The following is a 20,287-nucleotide window of genomic DNA, read 5'->3' as shown; positions in this document are numbered from 1 at the left end:
ATATAACCCATCATTTCCCTTTTGTTGTGAGCGATAAATCTCATCTTTTTATGGAAGGACCATGCACAAAGATAAGTAAGATATGTCACTTCCCACCATGCCCAAATGCCAAATTTATTAATAATTGGAAACAGACAAATTGAATTAATAATATAATACTTGCTAGTATTTGGTCATACCTATTACATGTTTCGATTAGAAAATTTATAATTTGATATTATATCATAATTTGACATTACAATGTTATCTAAATTTGTTGAACAAGCATTTAAAAAAAATAAAATAAAATAATTGTGTGTTTTTTTTAATGAAGTAATTCCATTAAAAGAGATAAAAAAAGTTACAAATACAAGTACACTGGACATCTCCAGGAGATACACATAAAATCGAAACAGTGCAATCTACCTACGCCAAACTAGAAAACAAATCAGAGGAAGAAGGTAAACATTTGTAAGTATGAATCTGAATCTTCCTTATTATCCCTTCAACCTGCGGTTTTTCAGCTTCAAACAGTACTTTGTTACACAAAATCCAGACATGGTAAATTGTCGCTACAAGAGCCGTGACTCTCATTCTATTCACCGTAGACTTCCCTCTGTACGTCTCTCGAAAAGCTTTCAGAATCGATGTTGTGGTACCCATAATCTTCTTCATTCCTAGCCACTGCCGCACACTATCCCAATTCAGTTTCGAGATCCTACACTTAAAGAATAGGTGTGCGTTTGATTCCTTGAATTCTTGGCAAAGCACGCATTGTCTGTCTTCAACAAACCCAAGTCTATCACATGTTAGCAACTTGCGATGAACAAGCAGCCATAGCACAATGCGGTGCTTCGGAAAAATGCAACCTCGGGACAATATGTTATTCCAAAGCCATTTACCTTTAACTTCTACAAAATAAAATAATTGTTGAGCAACAGTATTATGTCATATGTAAAACATACGTGTCATATGAACTATTATAAGTGATCGACTCTGGTTACATAAAAGTACATATTTAAGACACAAAATTTAAGGTCTGGGAATCTTACATGATATTTAGTGGATAATATCGAAGTTGTTTATTTATTTAAAACACTGATCATAACCTAATACATTATTATATTTTTTTACGACGTTGAAACCCACCATTATTATCTTTGAGTATATATTGAGTAAAGTCTCGAGTTAAAAAAGTAGTATGCAAATCACGTTAGTCAGGTAAATCTCATTAGGTAAACCATGTGCGACGGACTTGTTCGTGAAAGTTTTGGTGGAGAATCGAAGTCACAATCATTGATCAAATGATCACATATTTCAAATTGGATAACATGTTAGCTAAATGTTGTTGTAATCAAGATAACATGTTCAATTCAAATAGGATAATTTTCAAATTTACCGCTTGCTTTCTTGTGTTGTACTTCACATAATATATGACATTTTTTTTAAAAAATTACCATCTAAATCGATGTACAATTAAAGAATATGAAAATTAGGAATTTCATCTACTTTTTAGGTTCCCAATCAATGGAAATATTTTGTCAAGAAGTGAACAAACATAATTGAGAAAATGAGAAAAGAGGTTAGGGTCTTTTTCTTCGATGAACGAGACATTTATTATTAACAGAAGACAAAAATGTATGAACCCACTTATGTTTGTCTGATACATCGCCACACCACTCCCAAAATCTCATCAATTATTGACTTCTATAGTCGTTCACGACGGCGGGATATAGAGGGCAAGTCCACCATTATTATTATTATTATTATTTTCAAATATTTTCCCCATTTTTTTATTTTCAGTAAATTGTCTTTAAATCTCAACCAAATCGGTACAAAATATATTTATATATAAGAGTTTTCAATACCAACTATTTATACAAAAACATGTGTTACGTATATAAAACTTTTTGATGTAAATGTGATATCTCTTAAACTGAAGAGTATGTCTCTTGTTAGACGGTCTTACGAATCTTTGTCTGTAAGACGGGGGTAAATCATATCGATATTCACAATAAAAAGTAATATTCTTAGTATAAAAAGTAATTCTTTTTCATGGATGACCCAAATAAGATATTCGACTCGCGAAATTGATCCTTGAGATCGTTTCACAAGAGTTTTTGTGTAAACTGAAAGTGTGAATCCTGATATTATATCGAATTTGAGACAACCGGTACAAAGCAGGGCATATTCCAAGTCCAATCATATATTTATTGAGAAATTTCAATTCAATCAATGGTGTGAGTAGGTATGGTGAGAAATAAATACATGAATGTTTAAGTACCAATTATGTAACCTGACATGGAGTTTTGTTTTGTTTTTTTTGGAAAATTATTCTTTGAAGTTTTTACTCTCTAATATACTAAAATTACCCAGATTGACTAAAACATTCTTTGTTTATACACTTTTATTTTCTTAATTTGTGTGAAATAACAAATGGTCTATATATTTTTTAACAAAGCGATTATATATTTTTTGGTGAATTGAAATTTATATACATATGGATTCTTCTTTTAAATTACATTCAATGGTAAAGTTAATTTAGAAAATAAATGACAACCAAACTGAATATATTTGAGATTCATTATAAATATCAACAAAAAAAAAATTAAATTGACCGAAAGTGAATTGAAATTCTTGCAACCTAAATTTATCCAAACAATCTTGGTAGAAGGGAATAAACATTCACATCTCCAATCGCAACAGTAGAAAAAAAAATGTATTCACTAATATTTGGTAGAAATAGCGAGTGTACGTATAGAGATTATTTTTTCTTAAGGACTAAAGTAGTTTCATTATATTGGGTGAAGAGAACTAAAAAAAAGTTCTATTTATGATCGGGGAATTTGTCGGGTACTTCAACTTCTTGGTTCTAGGTGTATGCTTTGAAGTTGAACCAAAAATAAAAAATAAATTATTTGTCGCATTTAATTAAATTAGTTCATTATTTTGAGTGCTATCGGGTGAATTTTCTTTCAAGAGAGACGATGATTGTTGCAAATAAAATTAAGTGAATAATTTTTCCGAATTTAGTGCATTGAATCTTCTACTTCGCTCGTGGGATGTAAATTCTAAACAACTACAAAGCAAATATATATTATATGCATTTGTCCATCCGCACTTATAATTTTATTTAGTGTTAGGGGAAGACAAGGACATGTGAGAAAAATTTAGACTTGTTTCTTTATAATTGAAGTGCAGCAAGCAAAAAAATGACTGCAAATTATATTTAACATATCTCTATTTGTCTCTGTTTTATGTACACATGCATGGACATGTTCGCAGCACACATACATAGAGGACAACTTACCCGTCAAACCTTTTTGTCCGAAAGGCTGACACTTCAGCGTTTTCTGGGGTATGATGGCGGATAACGCATTCTTTTAGGGTGAAAGAAAATAACCAAATAGTTGTAAAATAATCATATATTGCCAACAGAGTATAGAGTAAGAACTCGAGTAAGCTCAAATTTTTTTTTTTAAATTTTCAGACCAGTTACTCAAAAATGGATGACAAACAAAACGAGAGCTGCTTTAACCACACCACATATCCTTTTCACAGCAACCAGACAGTCTCGACTCTTTTTAGTTGATCTTTGCCCGCGAGAAGTCCATCTCCGGATGCTGAAAATTATGCAAATTTTTAATCAGTAAGTTTCTTTGAGTTCAAAAGTGGGAAGTATATGAAAGGTTATGACGTGGTCGACAATGATCATCTAGTGTCTACCTCAGACATGAATTTCTTCAATATATCTTGTTTCTGCATTTCATCGCTCGTTGGGAGGCCCATTTGTTTCTGCCGTTGGTCAAACTGCAGAATAAATTTTTAAGACACAAAGTAAAAGTTGAAAGGTTAGTAATCGTAGGAAGAATTTTGAAGACTGAACAAGTATGTAGGCAGAGACTGCATATGTGTCCAGATATCATAAAAAGAGACAGACCTAAGCACAAAAGCCATTTAAACAGAGAGGGTGTCGTTTTACACGATATGCAATGGCACATAAAACGTGTCAAAACCTTTTTGAATGATCAAACTGTGAGATCCAACACTCGGAATTATTCAGTAAATTGGCAACCAAGTTGAACCTGGAATCTGTGAGGTGCAGTTGCTCCACTTAAACTATACCCTCTCCCTTCTTCCAAAAGAATGGGAGGTGGTCCTAGGTTTGGCATATCTCGCAAGGGGTCTGGCATATTTGTAGATCATAAATAGTGGGTTTTAGGGGGAGACTTGCAAAATATGACTGGTTAATAGACATCATAAGATACTTAAACCAAGTAAATTAAAATGGGAAGACAAAGATGGTAAATAATCTTTGGGTCAAAATGCATCAAAGCGAGCCATGGCAGATTGTTAATTCAAAATATGTTGCCTCTATCACTCCATGGGGTACTAACTTGCGCACCAGTCTTACAAGTCAAACCAACACAAGTAGAAACCAACCAACTAGCTCAAGTGGTAGTGTCACTGGGTTTTCAAGTAAAGGTCATCTGTTAAAGCCATAACACAATCAGCTTACCATCATTTTCTCTACTGTTGACCGTGTTTCTGGGTCCAAATCAGACAACTTGCTGTTTTCAGGTTCAACTTTCTGGGTGTCAACCTCTGGCTCACCCTTCACCAAGTACTTCCACCATTCCATCTGGTTCTGTTTTGTTAGGAGAATGGAGATAGATTTTTGGTCCTCTGCAAGAATTTAAACTATCAATTGGCTGCTGGTTGGAAGTTATCGAACACGTAGCATAAGTGATAAACCACAAGAACATCATATATGTAAGCTGTATTGCCTACCTAAACTCCAGAAGCAATCCTCAACTTTGACTGGATGAAACAGATCTCCCTGCAGATGGATAAAACGAGAATAAGTACTAAGAACGACAACAATAGCCAATCAGGATAGACATGCAACAAAAAGCATGAAGACACACTTACTTCAATCACTGGGGGTTGACCTTTGAGCCCAACTTTAATATATTGTTTCTTTATTTCACAAGTAATAAATCTTGACTTCGTACCAGAAGGAACAGGAACAGTAATGTTAACCTCCTGAAGAGATTGACCCCAAGAATACTTCTCCATATCGAGGCCATTGCCCTTGTTAGGTGCTGCTCAGTAATAAGTATGCTATTAGCAACCAAGACAATATCGTTTCATAAAAATAAGAAAATTATTAAAACTGTAGAGTAAAGACTACATAGAGCATGTGAATTTATACAAATACAGCAAATTCAAGGAGAATTTTATCTCCTCCAACCCATGTTCACAACACAAACATTCAGATTACGTACTGACATTTTAATTCAATATGCGACTGAGATACAAGTAACTATACTTTTTGTCTTATCTTACTCAAAAAGTCCGATCCCATTTGAGGTAAAAAGGACTCTTTTCAGTCCAAAAATGCAAATAAACACATCATTATGTACCATTTCATCCCTGCTGCAATCAGAGGCAGACCTAACAGAGGCGATATCAATTATCAACCACCCCTCCCTGGAAACCCTGTGTCCACCCCTGGATGCAAAAATCCCCCTCATGTGAAGCTCTCTCTAACTGTTATCTTTTTCCGAAATATGTTAAATCTCTACAGTTCAATTCAATTCGAAAAACAAAAAAATAATACTATGATCATAGATCAGTTGAATAGACTCAGCTCTTAGCCTTCTTAAACAGCTATTGACCAATTAGCAAAATTCACCTACTCCATCAACTCTTATCTGTTTTTACTAAACGAGTATAGCAGAATATCGAAAAGATCTCCGTAAAAACAAGACACCAAAGACAGCACCCCGGATAAAAGCTAAGATAAATCCAAAATCACCATGTCACGCACAAGAAAAGGTATAATGAATTAATAAAAAATACCAAACCACGCAAAGAAACGTTTTTAAGCAAGAAACCAAACAAAAAACTCCTTAAAAATGAAAAATACAAAACATGAAGTGAATTTGTTGCATGAACAAATCAACAATAGACATACCTCGAGAGCCTTTCCCCTCTTCCACTTTACCCTCAACCACTTTCTCCTCCTTTTCCACAGCCGGTGGAGGCGGAACCGGTGATGCCTCCTTAATCTTTTTCTCAACCTTGACATTCCCTTCAGCTTTGACTTCTTTCCTCTTCTTCCCCTCCGCCTCCACTTTATCTCTCACCATTCTCACCACCGCATTCACATCACTCACCAGCGAATCGCTCTTAAAAAAATCGCTCTCCTTTGCGACGAACTCGAAAACCTTCTCCAAAAACCCCAACGGATTCGATGGGTCCAAAGCAGCGTTAAACGGCTTCGTTGGCGGCGGCGCCGATGTCGTTAGCTTGCTGTTATTGTCCTCTTCAAATTCCGAGAGTATAGCCATTGATCGATTAGAATCGAGAATTAAGTAAAAATCTAAGTTAGGGTTCTACGAATCTGTGATTTAGCTTGAGTGGCTTGGAAACAGAAATGACGTTATATATATAGAGAGATATATATAGCTTTGACTCTGAGAAGGTCAATCGAACTTCGGATGCCTTGGGAAAATTCTGGAAGATAAAATGTGGGCTTGAAGTCCACTTAACGCAGGCCCAAACTTAATTCTTTAAACATTTGGGCTTTGTTTCTGGAATAATTTTTAGTTTTGGAATGAGGCTCAGTTTCCATTTTTTTTAATCAAATTAAGTTTTTACTTCGTTGCATTATTCTTAATCACACAAATTCTCCATTAAGAAGATTTAAACATCTCGTGAATTTTCCTGAAAAAAGAGTAATTCGAACATACTTTCATAAAGTAAATTATTGCAGTGGATTTTAGGAAGGGGAATAAGGGATTTGTCCGAGAGGGCGTCCAAGAGAAGACTAAAAAACGCGAAGAATGATGGATTTTTTTCTGTAATTATTGACAATGTTAGAGAAAAAAATATTGTCCTCGAGCGAAGGATTTAGAACTTGCGAAAACTACGAGCAAGAAACTATTAAATTTAGGGGAACGACTTTCCTACTCCGAAATAGATTATTTTGATCACTATAATTTTTATTAGCATAAAATATGATATATCGGTAAGAGTTCGGGTCATTATTGGACTCAGACGTAGGGGTAGAAACTCAGGCAAGGCCAGCCCAAAACTATACCGGGAGTCTTGGGGTGAGAATTAGCCCCGATGATGTCAACACTTATCCGAGATCAGAAGCTCTACCTCGGTCACGTAGTCACCCGGAAAACCCATTTGGACAAGGAAAGAGTACTCTGTTTTTATTAACCCGAGCTTGCACTAGCTCGGGTATCTTACCAAACCGTTACAGGTTCACACAAGATTGGATCCATATCTGACCCTAGGCAACGTAAGAGGACTAAGTCAAAATGATCGTGGACTTTGTCCACCGAAAATCCAGGGCTCCGTTCTCACCCCACGTTTACAGAACCATGCAAAAATCATAACATGGGCCACATTCTCACACCTTATAAATATCTCCAGCACAAGTAAAATCAAAGTGATGAGTCATGATCACTAGCACTCATTATATTTTTATTTATATTGCATTTTCTTTCCTTTGCGTATTCAATTGACTGACTTGAGTTTTGGAGTTGCTACTCCGAAAAACCTTCTGGTGCCCCACTATCGTGTTTTTTTTGTGTTTAGGCTATATATACAGGGTTCCTCGCTCGGCCATCACTGCGTATAAGGAAGGACATTTCCTCAGCCATATAAATTGTCCACCCGAGCTCACCCAATTTACCCGGGTTTCATTATTGGCGTCGTATGTGGGAAATCGATCTATAGAAGTGGATATGATTTTCACACGAAAATCATTGCAAATGAATCACCATGAAAGGGAGACTGCTAATTAATTAACTCCCCAAGGCAATTCGCCCCATAATAACCCGTAGCAAAACATCATTGTTGCTCCTGAATAGCTAGCCTAGTGGATCGCGGTGGCTGTTCAAGAGGTCATGGCCAGAAATCTACCCCCAAATAAAAATCTCCGACGAGAACAAGAGGAGTCCGAAAACGAATCTCATCCGCGGGACCAATCTAAAAAGAATGAAGAGAGTGTCCAGGTCGGTTCTATGACCACCACCATGGCCAAGGAACTAGAGGAATAAAGTAAAGGAGATGGAGGGCCGTACCGAGTCAAAAGAATGTTCTTTTTTCCTCTTGGATAGTGAACGAGCCTCAGCTCATTCACTACAAGTCGGCCTAGATCAAAGAATAGGATGGAAACGCTGACCCAGAGAAGCGCTTGGACCGGTTCGAGAATGTAGCCATGTTGAATTGTTACAAAGACAATTAAGTGTAAAGATTTCCCACCACTCTGGTGGACTCAGGCCAACGCTGGTTTGAGAAGCTAAAGCTTGGGAGCATCCGTTCCTTTGAGGACTTCAGGTGCACTTTCTTGCACCACTTCAGAAGCAGCAAGAGATACAAGAAGACTGCTTTTAAATATGTTTCAATTAAAGCATATTGGGGATGAATCATTGAGAGCATACATCCGTCAATTTAATAAAGTCGCTCTGGAAATACCATCACGTGCTCCTGAGATCAAGATTATGACCTTCACTCAGGGGCTTCGGGAATGGGATTTCTTCTGGTCACTTGTGAAAAATTTGCCCCAATAATTCGAAGATCTGTTGTTCTGGGCGAAAAAATACATCAACATGAAGGAAGTCCATAGACAAAAAAAAGAGGCCCAGAAAAAAAAGAAAAAGGAGATAGGGCCGGCAAGACAGAAGACCTGCCGTAGAAAAGAAACCTTCTCGGGCGTTTTCCTCAATACATGCCCCTGAAGGTCTCTCGAGAACGGATTGCATATTTGTGATGAAGACAAGGATGTACTACAACCCTTCTGCCCCCACCAAACCAGCAGATGACCACCAAATTTTGTACTTTTTACCAAGAAAGTGCCCATGACACCAGCAAGGGGTAGGAGACTGAAGTGAGCTCATTCTCTACCAAGCCCGATCCAAGCCAAACCTTCTGCACTCCCATGGGGACCCAAGAACTCAAGGCTCACCCTACCCTCGAGCAACATAGATTTTCAGACTTGAGCGTCGGAGTAACTATGCTAAGAAACCTTATGGTGCCACTAACGTGTTTTGTTTTCATGTGTCCAGGCTATATAGACATGGTCGTCACTACCTATAAAGAAGGACAAATACCTCATCTCAGTAAATTGTCCACTCAAGCTCATCTAATTTACACATTCTTTATCAAAATAGATTTGATTTCAGATCGCATATGATATTAAATAGTTTCTACCTTTGCTGGTACTTCTTCGAAATGTACAAGACTTCTTAAATTATACATGTTATTGCCATTGACATCAAGATTTAATGTTTGGAACAAGATCGATCTTGAGTAACTCCATACTAATTATATTCTTATAAAAGTTTCTTATATGTATACTAAACTGAAAATTTGACGAGAAATAATTTGCATAGACTTGTAAATAAAAAAATTGTACCAATTTTGGGCTGGGGGAAGGACAGAAGGAAAACATGCACATGTCAGCAAATCTATTCTTGTTGACTTTGAAATGATTTCGGATGTGGGAAAAAATTTAATAATGAAAATAACTTTTTCCAACGAGGAGCCATTCTGTCGACAGATCGATAGCTTATGTATCTTAGAATTTTTTTTTATCATTTTCAAAATATTGATATATAAAAAGTATGTATGGATCTGAATCAATTGTTGAATATTTATATATTTTTATATAAAATAATTGATTATATAAAATAGATGTCTTGTTTTTTTTAATGAAAATGTCTTGGTCGTTCAGTTCTTATCATACTTAAGCAAATGTTTTGGTGATTTCTGACTTTCATCATCGATGCAAATAATTATTTTCAAGTCTATTTCTTTATTTACTTTACACTTTTATTCCAAAAGAAAATTATCGTCGATAAACTCATTGTGTGTTATGTTTTTAAAAATATTCATCTCCTGATCAGTATTTTAATATATAAAAAAGATCATTTTTTTAAAAAAATACAGTTAGGTTTTTTTTTTAATAAAAAAAATCGTCCTTTATCAAATATGAGACAGAATCAAACGTAACGGGTAAATTTGCGTATAATATTGCCACCATCCCAATCCATACAGTGAAACAAAATAATCATCTCTCCGTCTCGGAAGAGGTCATGATTCAAGTTCTGAGTCTCTCGACCGTTGCTGATTTGGTATGCGGATAATAGATTTCTCTGTTAGAAATTTTTCTAAAAAATCATGTTTCTGCACGTATATAAACATGATAAAACTATATGCGGAAGCGGATCGAGAATTCCCTCCGGCCATTGAAAATTTTTGATTTCTCTGAATTCCTTATGATTGAAGCCTTCTAAGCACTTCACGTTCTCCGTAAATGGTGTATATTTTTTCTGAGATGTGTGTGCTTAGGGACCTCAATCGTCTCTATTTATAGGCGTTTTTTCATACCATCGATGAATGTATCGGGAGCCGAGATTCAGAAGGAGAATCGTGTACGCATCTAAATTTTCTTGACCGTCGCCAATATCAATTTGTACACGATTCTTCTTTAACATGTGTCACGTTTTTCTTACATTCTCCCACTTGACACATATATCTCTTTTACCATAGGAGAAAACAAAATACATGAATCATGGCAATAGTTCCTCTACAAATGAGTATTATCTTCCATGTATCACAATGCATTATGTATCTCAAACTGTATAACTTAATGAATAAACCTTATGTTTATTCGAGGTCCAACTTTATTGATATTTCTCAAATCAATGAATGTGTACACAACAAATATGAGAAAATATCACATCATAGTTTCATTAAATTTGTTCTTACAACAAAATTACATAAAGGAACCAAGTCTCATTCTTTCTGTATGATCCTTAAATTTCAATGGTGGCATGCCCTTAGTTAAAGGATCCGCAATCTTCAATTCAGTGCTAATGTGCTCGATAAGTAACTTCTTATCTTTAACACGTTCTCGTATGGCTAAATATTTAATGTCGATGTGCTTGCTTCGACTACCACTTTTGTTATTTTTAGCCATAAAAACAGCAGCTGAATTGTCACAATATATTCTTAATGGCCTAGATATAGAATCCATAATTCTAAGCCCTGAAATGAAACTCTTCAACCATACACCATGTGAGGTTGCCTCAAAACAAGATACGAACTCAGATTTCATAGTGGAAGTAGCAGTTAATGTCTGCTTTGCACTTCTCCAAGATACAGCTCCACCAGCTAGCATAAAAATATATCCTGAAGTGGATTTTCTTGAATCAATGCAGCCAGCGTAGTCTGAATCAGAGTAGCCAATTACTTCCAAATTCTCAGTTCGTCTGAACATAAGCATATAATCTTTGGTCCCTTGAAGGTACCTCATTACTTTCTTTGCAGCTTTCCAATGGTCTAAACCTGGATTACTCTGATATCTTCCCAACATCCCAACAACAAATGCAATGTCAGGTCTAGTGCAAACCTGAGCATACATCAAGCTTCCGACAGCAGAAGCATAAGGAATGTTTTTCATTTGTTCCCGCTCTAGATCATTCTTTGGGCATTGGCTCAAATTGAATTTATCGCCTTTCACAACAGGAGCTATACTTGGTGAACAATCTTTCATCCGATATCTCTCTAAAACTTTGTTGATATAGGTTTCTTGAGACAGACCTATAATACCTCGAATTCTATCTCTATGTATCTTAATGCCAATGACATAAGATGCATCACCCATATCCTTCATATCAAAATTTTTAGAGAGAAATTGTTTCACCTCATATAACAAACCCTTATCATTGGTTGCAAGTAATATATCATCCACATATAGAATAAGGAAACAAATCTTGCTCCCACTGACCTTCTGGTATATACATTGATCCATGAGGTTCTCAACGAATCCGAATGAAGAGATAACATCATGAAATTTTAAATACCATTGACGGGAAGCTTGTTTCAATCCATATATAGATTTCTTAAGCTTACAAACCAATTGCTCACCATTACTAGAGAAGAATCCTTCAGGTTGTTTCATATAAACCTCTTCCTCTAGTTCTCCATTGAGAAAAGCTGTTTTCACATCCATTTGTTGCAAATCTAAGTCAAAATGTGCAACTAATGCTAGAATGATACGAAGAGAATCTTTTTTAGATACAGGAGAAAAAGTCTCCTTATAATCGATTCCTTCTTGTTGAGTGAATCCTTTAGCAACGAGTCTTGCTTTATACCTTTCAATGTTGCCTAATGAGTCTTTCTTTGTTTTGAAGACCCATTTACATCCAATGGCTTTTACACCATCAGGCAACTGAACAAGATCCCAGACTCCATTAACTGCCATAGAATTCATCTCTTCTTTCATAGCATTAAACCATAGTTTTGACTCATTACAATTCATGGCTTGTGAAAACGTTTCAGGATCATTTTCGGCTCCGATGTTAAAATCCGATTCTTGTAAATACACAACATAATCACTAGATATTGCTGATCTTCTTATTCTAGTAGATCTCCTAAGGTTGTTTGGTTGATCAACAATTTCTTGTTGTTCTTCATTAACAACTTGATCTACTGGATTTTCATCAGCAATTTGTGGAACTTCATTAACTGGTTGTCTAACACCCATTTGGTCTTGAGGGGTGTGAATAACGACCAATCTGTCCATTGAATAAGAGGGTTGTGCATTAATGTGATCATTCTCAAAAACTATGTCATGATCACTCCCACTAATCAAGTCATTTTCAAGAAATTTTGCATTTCTTGATTCCACAATTCTAGTGTTGTGAGATGGACAATAGAATCTGTACCCTTTGGATTTTTCGGCATACCCAATGAAATATCCACTTATAGTTCTTGGGTCCAGTTTCTTTTCATGTGGGTTGTAAACTCTTATTTCAGAAGGACAACCCCAAACGCGTATATGTTGTAAACTCGGTTTCCAACCTTTAAATAACTCAAATGGCGTCTTTGGGACAGCCTTGGTTGGAACTCGGTTTAATATATACACAGCTGTCTTAAGAGCTTCAGTCCACAAAGATTTATGAAGTTTAGAGCTAAGAAACATGCTCCTCACCATGTCCAATAATGTTCGGTTTCTCCTCTCAGCTACGCCATTTTGGTCCGGAGAACCAGGCATAGTATATTGGGCAACAATCCCATGTTCTTGAAGAAACTTCGCAAACGGACCAGGTGCTTGTCCATTCTCAGTGTATCTACCGTAATATTCTCCACCTCTATCAGTTCTCACGATCTTAATATATTTTCCACATTGCTTCTCCACTTCAGCCTTAAAAACCTTAAAGGCTTCAAGTGCTTCGTTTTTATTATGAAGCATGTAGATATACATGTATCGTGAGTAATCATCAATGAAAGAGATGAAGTATTTCGGACTTTGCATGTCCATATCTGGACAACAAATATCTGAATGTATGATTTCTAATATTTCTGTACTCCTCTTGGCACCCTTTTTAGACTTATTAGTCTGCTTTCCCTTAATGCAATCCACACAAGTCTCAAAATCAGTAAAATCTAAAGTACTGAGTACTCCATCATTTACTAATCTTTTAATCCTCTCTATGGAGATGTGTCCCAATCTCCGATGCCATAATATAGAGGAATCTTCATTTATAACACATCTTTTAATACCTCCTTGAACATGCATAGTGGTGTTATTATTTTGTAAATAAATAGAGAAAAGACCATCAACCATTGTACCATTTCCAATAAGATTTGATTTATAAAACAAATTTATTGATTTATCCAAAAACTGAAATGAATAACCAAGGGGTACAAGTTTTGAAACCGAAATTAAATTCCTAGAAAAACTAGGAACATAAAATGTCTTTTCCAATTTTAAAATATAACCACTATTCAACACTAGGCAGCAAGTCCCAATAGCCTCCACATGCGAAGACATCTTGTTTCCTGAATAGATGCTCCGCTCATTTTCTATTGGCTTCCTTAGGTTTTGCATACCCTGCAAGGTATTTGTAACATGGATTGTAGAACCAGAATCAATCCACCATGTGTTATAAATCATATTAACCATATTAGATTCATAACAGACAAATGAAGTAGGAATACCTTTCTTTTCAAGCCAGTCCTTAAATTTATTGCAATCCTTCTTCATGTGTCCCGTCTTTTTACAGAAGAAACACTTGGATTCTTTCTTAATGTCAGGTTGAGGTGGAATTATTCCTTTTCCTTTTCCCTTGACTTTGGCTTGTTTCTTATACTTTCCTTGTGTAATCATAAAGACATTATCACTTGTTTCCATCAACAGCCTTCCTTCCTCTTGAACACACATGGTCATTAATTAATTGATTGACCATTTATCCTTATGTGTATTGTAGGAAATTTTGAAGGGTCCATATTGTTGTGGAAGAGTGCATAAAATGTAGTGCACAAGAAATGTTTCAGACATTTCCACTTCAAGTGTCTTGAGCCGAGCCGCTATGTCCCGCATTTTCATTATGTGCTCTCGCACACCTCTCACACTGGTGAGCCTTAATGAAGAGAATTCCATAATTAGGGTGCTCGCAAGTGCCTTATCTGAAGACTGAAATTGTTCATCAATAGCCTTCAGTAATTCTTTGACATTATTATGCTGGTCAACAGAACCACGCATACCAGCAGAGATTTTGGTCTTTATCAACATTACGCAGAATCGATTAGATCGCTCTCATTTTTCATAAAGATCAACATCATCCGGAATGCTGTTTTCAGTAATAGCAAATGGTTCGTCTTTCCGTATAGCATAATCAATATCCATCCACCCTAATTGAAGAAGAATTCTTTCTTTCCATATTTTATAGTTGTCGCCCTTTAGTTCGGGAATGTCACATTTCATATCAGAAAAACTCGCAGGTTGCATAACTGCACAAAATATAATATGCTTAAAATTTTGAGACAATATCATGTTTTACCAATGTAATTCAAAAAATCTAGTGACATAAAATTTGCCTGTGGGCTAAAATTTTAATTCAATAAGATTTTTCTGTAACTTTATGATAAAACTATCAAATTGTATTTTTCTTAACTCCTGTGGGTAAATTAAGAAAAATATAATTTGATATTTTAACCTAATTAGTTATATAAATATAATAAAAATCCATGTGGGGTAAAATTTATTATGTTTATATAATTAATTACAATTGATGTCCATTATGTGATCCAAATCCACTTAATGCATAATTTTCCATAATTAAGGATGCTGTGGCTATTCCTCGATTATTTAAAATTATACGGTTCACCGGACAAAATTTTGGCTTTACTTTAATATTTTATATAATAATTATTTAGTAACATTATCAACATTTTCCAAGAGTGCTCCCAGGAAAGATAGGTAGTGCTAAGGCCCTTTAAATACCTAACTCCTAGTCAGAGCAACGTTCCTCAGGGAGACCAGTAGCTAGTCAAGGCAGTTTAAACCGATCTATGAAGAACTCCCTCAGATCATGTTTTCTTATGTCACCTTATAATTATTATTCAACTTAATTATTCACATTTATGTGAATCTTTATAAGCCAAAAATTTTCATTAAATAATTTTATATTCACATTTTTACTTAATATGAACAAAAATGTTCCCCATCAGTTTTTCTCTTCAATCAGAGTAGTGATAAAGTGAGGATCACATATACGTGAAAATGTGAGCTTCTCATCAGTTTTTCTCTTTTATCAGAGTAGTGATAAAGTGAGGATTATTTGTTCATTTGTGAATATCTGAAATATTTTATTTTATAATATTATATTCACATATTACTTAATATGTTCATTTCAAATTATAAGCAACTTAATATAATTTAATATGGACATTATGTGAATATTGATGTACCAATTATTTTGCATTTTAAATTTCAAGAATAAATGCAAACATAATATTAAATTTTCATGTACACATCAAACACTTATCTATAATATTTGACATTATATCTAATATGCAAAAATAATTTCTAAACATGTATTAGAAATTAACGAACTTGGAATTATTTTTAACTTAATAACACATTAATCATTATTTATTTATTTATTATTATTTTTAAAATAATTTTAAAAATAATAATAAACAAATGAATTCTTCTATGAAAAGTCTCAATTAAATTGAATTGATACCAACAAGATATATACACACACATATATATATACACATCACATCAATCAGTATTATTTAAAAAATAATAATAATGATAATGATAATAATAATAATAATAATAATTGAGACTGACAGAAAGAAAAATGATGCCATGTATTTAAGAGTTTTAATTGTGTGGGTCTCATTGTTTGTAATAATACAATGAACGCAAGCTTATTTTCCTCCACACACATGCATGTTAAACCTTCATTCAGAATTCTTTATTACAGCCAAAGCTTATGATTTCGTGTTTTGCTTTCAAAAAAATTTGAGAACTTCAAACTCCGATCAAGAAGAAAATTCTCCGAAGAAATTTTCAGGTAAATTTCTTATGATATCAAAACTTCTATTCTTTTACGTAAACTTTCAGAAAGAAATTTTTATGATATCGCTTATTTTCAGAAAACAAATTTTCAAGGTAGAGGTATCACTGCTCTGATACCAAATGTTAGAAATTTTCCTAAAAAATCATGTTTCTGCACGTATATAAACATGATAAAACTATATGCGGAAGCGGATCGAGATTTACCTCCGGCCATTGAAAATTTTTGATTTCTCTGAATTCCTTATGATTGAAGCCTTCTAAGCACTTCACGTTCTCCGTAGATGGTGTATATTTTTTCTGAGATGTGTGTGCTTAGGGAACTCAATCGTCTCTATTTATAGGCGTTTTTTCATATCATCGATGAATGTATCGGGAGCCGAGATTCAGAAAGAGAATCGTGTACGCATCTAAATTTTCTTGACCGTCGCCAATATCAATTTGTACACGATTCTTCTTTAACATGTGTCACGTTTTTCTTACATTCTCCACATGCATGCTTGAGGCGGCAACGGGTGGAGAGGTTCTTGAGGTTGGGGATCCATCTCTGTGACCATGATTCAAGCTCAGATGAGAATAAAATCTCATGCCCTAAGTTGTAAAAACAAAAAAGCAAATTCTGTGTAATACTTTTGACGGTGCCAAAATATATTATAATTATATATATTTTTAAAGGAATTAAAATATATTTAGACAAAAATAAAATTTCTTGAAAATGAGAGGATATAAAAGTAACCGTCAACATGCGTGTTGAACTTTGTACTTTGATCTATTATTCTATTTGGTTTTTTCATTATGAATGAAAATTGGATACTTGTTTTTTAAGTGGATGATAACGTTCCGTATAGAAAAATAATCTTAGTATTAGGGGTGTCAAAATCAGATACGATCCACCAACCCGACACGGTTCAATCCAAAAAAATCAGGTTTGAGTTTGGGATTTTCGGGTTCGGGTCAGATCGGATTTGACTCGATAGCTGACCCGAAAAAAAAATGATCGGGTTGGGTTGGGTTCAGGTGAACCCAGGTTGACCAGAGTTTACTCGAAAATTTTAGTTTTTTTTAAAAAAATATAATTAATAAATATTGCCTACATTTTTATATGTTGTATGTCTGACAAAATATTTATTGTATATTTATTCAAAAGATGCTAATCCAAGTATAATTGGTTATGCTGATGCTGGATACTTATCTGATCCACACAAGGCACGTTCTCAAACTGGATATGTATTTACTCGTGGAGGCACTGCAATTTCTTGGCGTTCACAGAAACAAACACTTGTAACAACTTCATCAAATCATGCCGAGATTATTGCACAACATGAAGCAAGCCGTGAATGTGTGTGGTTAAAATCAATGACTCAACATATCCAAATCTCATGCGGATTATCATTCGACGAGAAGCCTGTGATACTATATGAAGATAATGCTGCATGTGTTGCTCAAATGAAAGAAGGATACATAAAAAGCGACAGAACTAAACATATTCCTCCTAAGTTCTTCGCATTCACCAAGGAGCTTGAGAAGAATAAATGTATTGATGTTCGTCACATTCAATCAAGTGAAAACTCATCAGATCTCTTCACAAAGGCACTTCCTACGACAATATTCAGAAAGCACATATATAATATTGGGATGCGCAATCTACGAAATTTGTGAAGAATTGTTCGTGTCAACATGAGGGGGAGTTTACGTGACTGCACTCTTTTTCCCTTACTATGGTTTTTATCCCAATGGGTTTTTCCTAGTAAGGTTTTTAACGAGGCAGTATAAAAACACGTAATGTATACAATCATTATGATCATCATCACAAGGGGGAGTGTTGAAAAATTATTTAAAAATGTGTTAAATATTTGTGTTGAAAATGTGAATGTTGAATGTTGAAAATTAGGTAAAATTAGGTGTTGAATATTGAAAATTAGTGTGTGATGATGTAGGTAATGATGTATTTTATTTTTGGATTATTTGTAAAAATTTTCTATAAATAGATCTCTCATTTGTGAAGAAAATCACAATTGAGTTGAGAGAAAAATATTATAAAGTGTGTAGTGTGATAATTTTAAGAGTTTGAGATTTTTACTTTTTACCGTAAATTTTTACTTTTTCACAACAACAACGATTGAATTGTTGTAGAAGAATATTTAATAATACTATACTGACCTTAGATCCACATTTAAGTTGAAATTAATCTTATTTTTGGTTTTTTTATTATGTGAGAACTCGTAGACGTTTCTTCCGGTGTATATTGGGTAAACATCTGGACTAAGTTAATAATTTGCAAACCATGTTAATATGGTAAACTATATCAGGCTAGTACTCTGTGATAAGCTTGCCAAAAACAAAACAAAAAATATTGATCCAACCATGCAAAAATATTTAAAATTACCTTCTCCAAGGGTAAAAGTACTGCATTAAATAATTATTTATTATCGATATTTACCATCATTATATCTGATATTTTGATTTAAAAAATTAGAATTTTTTAACTTTTTTACCATGTGTATTATATTCCAAAAATAAAAGATGAAACTAATTGACTTAATTTGACAATTGACATTTTATGATAAAAGATATAATTTTTTGTATAACATTTATATCAATTATATTTACATATTGAACTTGAATGTACAAATCAAATAGTGTGCGAATGACTTTCAGGAAAAGAAAAAAAAAAGTTGTAATTGTTTGATTACCATGGCATAGTTTGGTCATCTTAAATATGAGGGTAAGAATTGATGTACAAATATTCGATGTACATGCAATATCACTCTTATTCAAATTTTCACCTCCACAATTGTATCAAAAACAGGGAAAATGAAATAAATGGTAACTGCATATATGATTGAAGATAATAATATAATTTTATATTTATATCAATTTTAAGGGATGATAAAAAAAATCATGCATATAATATACATAATTTTATATCCTACGATTTTGGACTGGGAGCAACAAATAATGGTAAATATTTGGTTAAAGATGGTTACCATTTGGAGACTGGAAGCTGGGACACTCTACCTTTCAATTCTCGGCAGCCTCTTGGCACTTGGTGGCGGAAGATTTGGAAACTCAGATTACCACCGAAAGTTTGTATATTTTTGTGAAAAGCTTCTAGAGACATTATTTCGACTGAGGTTAATTTGCTTTCTCATCATATTCCAACTCTTGGGACATGCTCGCTGTGCAATTTTCATTATACATCTACTAGTCATTTCCTTTTATTGGAGCATAGAAGAATATTTTGTGTATAGAATATTTTGCGTATAATTTCTTGTGTATATATGATATGCTAAATTAGTGGGGGTAATTAGAATTATTTTTGGTATAGGCAGATTCTTAATAATTTTTACGTGTAATAGATTACTAGAGGTATCTCTATATATACTTGTAATATGTTGGAAATAATTATGAATAAGAATTTTCTCATTCTTAATTTCTTCATGCTATCAGAGCGGTGATCCTTACACGCTGCTCATATTTTCTTAATTATTGTTATGGCGAATGCTATTGTTGCCACTGGAGGGTCGAAGGATATTACTGATAGTGATGTCAATATCTCTCCAAAATTGAGTTCAGTATTGTTGAATGAATTCAATTATCTTCCATGGTCGAGAGCAATTACCATTGCTCTTGGTGGTAGATCAAGGTTGGGATTCATTAATGGCTCTCTCAAATCTCCTGAATCCAGTTCGCCGGAGTATGAGGCTTGGCTGTCAAAGGAACAACAGGTTATGTCATGGATTCTTAACTCGATGGAGCGTGATCTTGCAGAAATCTTCAGCTATTCAGAATCTTCTTTGGATCTTTGGAATGCTGTCCGTGACATGTATGGCAACCAAAACAATTCTGCCAGGATTTTCCAAATTCACAGGGAGATTGCAAATCTTCATCAAGATGGGAAGCCAT

At 34.4% G+C, this 20,287-nt stretch overlaps 1 protein-coding gene across 1 annotated transcript; it reads right to left on the bottom strand.

The window, feature by feature from the left end:
* Window positions 1–3,555: 3,555 nt before the first annotated feature.
* On the bottom strand, window positions 3,556–6,415 carry LOC140973760 (protein BOBBER 1-like). The gene is made up of 6 exons (XM_073436814.1): window positions 5,960–6,415; window positions 4,912–5,084; window positions 4,771–4,819; window positions 4,499–4,665; window positions 3,706–3,789; window positions 3,556–3,602 (listed from the first exon to the last, which is right to left on the bottom strand). The coding sequence occupies exons 1-6, from the start codon at window positions 6,333–6,335 to the stop codon at window positions 3,564–3,566; spliced, it is 888 nt and encodes a 295-aa protein (XP_073292915.1). The 5' UTR covers window positions 6,336–6,415; the 3' UTR covers window positions 3,556–3,563.
* Window positions 6,416–20,287: the final 13,872 nt, after the last annotated feature.

Source organism: Primulina huaijiensis, chromosome 3 (genome assembly GCF_012295235.1).
Source record: "Primulina huaijiensis isolate GDHJ02 chromosome 3, ASM1229523v2, whole genome shotgun sequence".
Classification (NCBI taxonomy): Eukaryota; Viridiplantae; Streptophyta; class Magnoliopsida; order Lamiales; family Gesneriaceae; genus Primulina; species Primulina huaijiensis.
The sequence above is the reverse complement of the archived record's forward strand: the minus strand, read 5'-3'. Positions and strand labels throughout refer to the sequence as shown.